The sequence below is a fragment of the Antrostomus carolinensis genome, unplaced genomic scaffold (assembly GCF_000700745.2).
Source record: "Antrostomus carolinensis isolate BGI_N321 unplaced genomic scaffold, ASM70074v2 scaffold20003, whole genome shotgun sequence".
NCBI classification, from domain to species: domain Eukaryota; kingdom Metazoa; phylum Chordata; class Aves; order Caprimulgiformes; family Caprimulgidae; genus Antrostomus; species Antrostomus carolinensis.
The window spans coordinates 13577-16993 of NW_010307513.1; the positions used below are offsets into that span (position 1 = coordinate 13577).

The window sequence follows — 3417 nt, forward strand, 5'->3', positions numbered from 1 at the left end:
TGGCAGGGTTGGAACTGGATGATCTTTAAGGTCCCTTCCAACCCAAACCATTTTACGATTCTATGATTCCATGATTTCACTCTTGTGTGTAGATTTCGGACGGTGTGTGGATGGATTGTAAAAATTTTGGCCCAAGAGCTGAGTCTGTGTCTGTGACACAGGATTTTAGGGACCATGTGCAGTTACACCTAGCAGAGCATGTCAACGTGAGCTGAGCAGGGCTGGCTGAGCATCCAGTGGATGTGAGGATGAGCTGTGTTTCATACTGGATCTGTGTTTCATACTGGATCTGCTTGCCCTCATGACATGGCAACTGGTTGCGTTTGCCTGAGATGAGGCTGAACAAGCAGAGCCTTGGTCTGCATAGACACATGAAGCCAATGATCCTATAGCTTAACTATTTTCAGGGTTGGGTTTGCTTTTGTTTGGATTTTTTTTAACAAGTGTGTTAAAAGTTGACTGATGTAAAACTAGTTTTGGTTTTGTTGATCTTAGGTGCTAACCGCGTGACCCTGGAGGACTCCAACATCCTTCAGCCGATGGGACTCACTGTGCTGGGGAATCACTTGTATTGGATTGATCGTCAGCAGCAGATGATTGAGAGAGTGGAGAAGATCAACGGGTACAAAAGGACTAGGATTCAAGGCCGAATTGCTCACCTAACAGGCATTCATGCTGTGGAAGAGCTTGACATGGAGGAGTTCTGTGAGTTTATTTCACTATTCAATGTCTCTCCCCCTCGGTCACTGTCTCTCAGAAAGTCATCATCCAGCTGAATATTGTAATGACATTGCCCAGTGGGCTTCAAGTAAGCCATGAAGTACTTTCAACTTGACAGTCAGGGTCCTAGAAGAGGAGGAGAAATAAGTTCTTCATTCTTGTCCAGAGTATTTCTGCACAGAATATGTGATTTCATGGCACTTGGTTACTTGCTTTGTAGAAGCTCACATGATACTGAATTCACTCTAAAACCTGCTGGTAGTGATGGTTGTTATTTTTTTCAGCACAACCAAGTAATAAGACTTGGAGAAAGCTTTAAAAAGAAGGAAAAGGATTGTACTTGCCTTTGCTCCAGGGGTTTCAGACCCCTATGTAAAGCATGAGTGGTTTGACTCAGCACAATTGATGATGTAAAATCCTCCAGTGAGGGATGGAGAACAAGCAGGAAGCTCCTACAGGGAATTATTGTGGATGTGAAATTTCTCTCCTGTCACATGTGGAGCCATTTTAGGTGCTGCCTTCTGAAAGGGGTCACACATGCAGGACCTTCTTTTTCTGGACTGGTGGTCCAAGTTCCTGTGGTCTGAGGGAGAGTGCAGGAACCTCTTCAAGTAGTTACTCCTCTAAGTGACAACCTGCAGCTCCTCCTGCTTTACAGGAATAGAAAAGAGAATATAAAAGCACAAACAGAGGGCTCATGACAGTGTCCTCTTTAAACTACGTTGCCTGTGATGGTTCTCCTATATAGAGAGTGTACATGTGTGAGTAATGCTTTAATTTTCAGAAGAAACTATTCCAATTTACCACCGTCTGTGCCATGTACTTTAGTTTTGGTGACAGCTGAAAGTATTTTCAAGCTTGCCTGTGTGGGTAAACTCTTACAAATAAGGTAGCGTAAGTATTTAAACTGTAGTAGATTCTTTGTGATAATCCTTGTCCAGATGTTCTTTTTTCTTTCCCAATACCTAGTTTTTTTTCTTTCCCAATACCTAGTTTTTCTTCTTCCATGCCATTTTTCATATTTTAATGGATTTCAAAGGTAATACTGAAGGATGCAAATATTTTTTTTAATTCTCAGCACTGTTGAAGAGTTTACTTCCTATCCCACGTGGGTTTTTTAATTGTTTATTTTTTTATGTTTCTGCCAAATCGCACTAAAAGGAATCGCCTTTTGCAGCTGAAAACTGCCCTTGTCTTACAACAGGGGAGTAAAAATACATACGCACATGTGTGCCTGCCCACGGAAGTACACGTGCGTGCGCTTTTTCTGCTGGCAGCCCATGCCTCAAACAGTGCTGTCTCCAACACTGTGTTAAATTAATGCATTTGGTAAAGGTGGAAGCAGGTTGCTGAGAAGCCTGAACAGATGGCAACCATCTTTGGCACAGAAATGATGGTATCTTTACCTTTTCTTCCCTGTGGAAGTTCTCGGTCCTTACTCGTAGTAAAGTATGTGTTGTTGAGCAGTGTCACAAAGAACCCAGCTATGGCCCCATATGGGTCACTCCAGCAGACTGGGGTCTCCTCTGACCCTGGTGGGCTGGGGTCCTCAGACAGAGACCTCACTTCTCTCTCTCTGCCTGTTCTTATCCACCTGATGTTCATTTAGAGTGATTAGGAGCTGTTGAGTACTCGGTGCTTCTGGGTAACTGATTTGGGAACACAACCATGTAGCTGCCTATCTTAATAAATAAATAAATAAATAAATAAATAAATAAATATATCTATATCTCAACTGTGTGTGCTTATGTTGCAGTTTTGTGAGTAACAGGGAAGTGGAGGGGATAGATATTAAGAGCTCTTTAAGATTAAAGGAGAATTCCTGAGGGGTTTTGGGGTTTCGGTCTCTTGTCCCAAGGAACAAGTGACAGGGCAAGAGGAAATGGCCTCAAGTTGTGCCAAGGGCAGTTCAGATTGGATATCAGGAAAAATTTCTTCACCAACAGGGTTGTGAAGCATTGGAAGGGGTTGCCCAGGGCAGTGGTGGAGTCCCCATCCCTGGAGGTATTTAAAAGCCGTGTAGATGTGGTGCTCAGGGATGTGGTTTAATGGCGGACTTGGCAGTGTTGGGGTTTTGGTTGGACTTGATGGTGTTTAGGGGCTTTTTCAACCAAAAAGATTCAATGTATTCCTCATGAAGTGGGAGCACTGAACTGAAAAATCCTGCATTTATCTTCCTATGAATTTGTCGTGAAATCTTGGTTACTCAGAGAGAAGTGGTTTGTGAGTGGCTTTGATTTTGCCCTAGCCTAGGAGTAGTGGCGATTTCTTTCATGCTAATAATACTCTTGTGTGTTTCTCCAGCTGTGCATCCATGCTCCCATGACAATGGAGGGTGTTCACACATCTGCATTGCCAAAGGGGATGGGACTCCAAGATGTTCATGCCCTGAGCACCTCGTGCTTCTGCAGAATCTCTTAACCTGTGGAGGTGAGTTCTGTTTCACAGTACTGCTAAGGTTTGTATCAGAGAAGATGGGGGATGAGGTCACATTCCAGTCCAAAATGTGGATTTACACACAGTGTTTTCCTACACGTGGTGTGTTGCATCATGTGTTAAATTGACCTTTGATTCTTCTCCCAGCTGTTTTCTGCTTCAGTTTTTGGACATCTGTGACTTGCCACTGTGAGCAGAATATTCTTGGTTGACCTTAAAATACTTGCATCTTCTACTGAGATTGTTGTAATTGTATGATGT

At 43.1% G+C, this 3417-nt stretch overlaps 1 protein-coding gene across 1 annotated transcript in view; it reads left to right on the top strand.

The window, feature by feature from the left end:
- The window catches only part of LOC104523017 (low-density lipoprotein receptor-related protein 5-like), a gene marked incomplete at both ends in the record, with an annotated part of 16286 nt that extends 13136 nt beyond the window's left edge, over positions 1-3150 (top strand). The window contains 2 exons of the mRNA XM_010165466.1: positions 496-705; positions 3025-3150. Of these exons, the coding sequence (XP_010163768.1) occupies positions 496-705; positions 3025-3150 (336 nt within the window). The remainder of the gene's footprint in view (positions 1-495; positions 706-3024) is intronic.
- Positions 3151-3417: the final 267 nt, after the last annotated feature.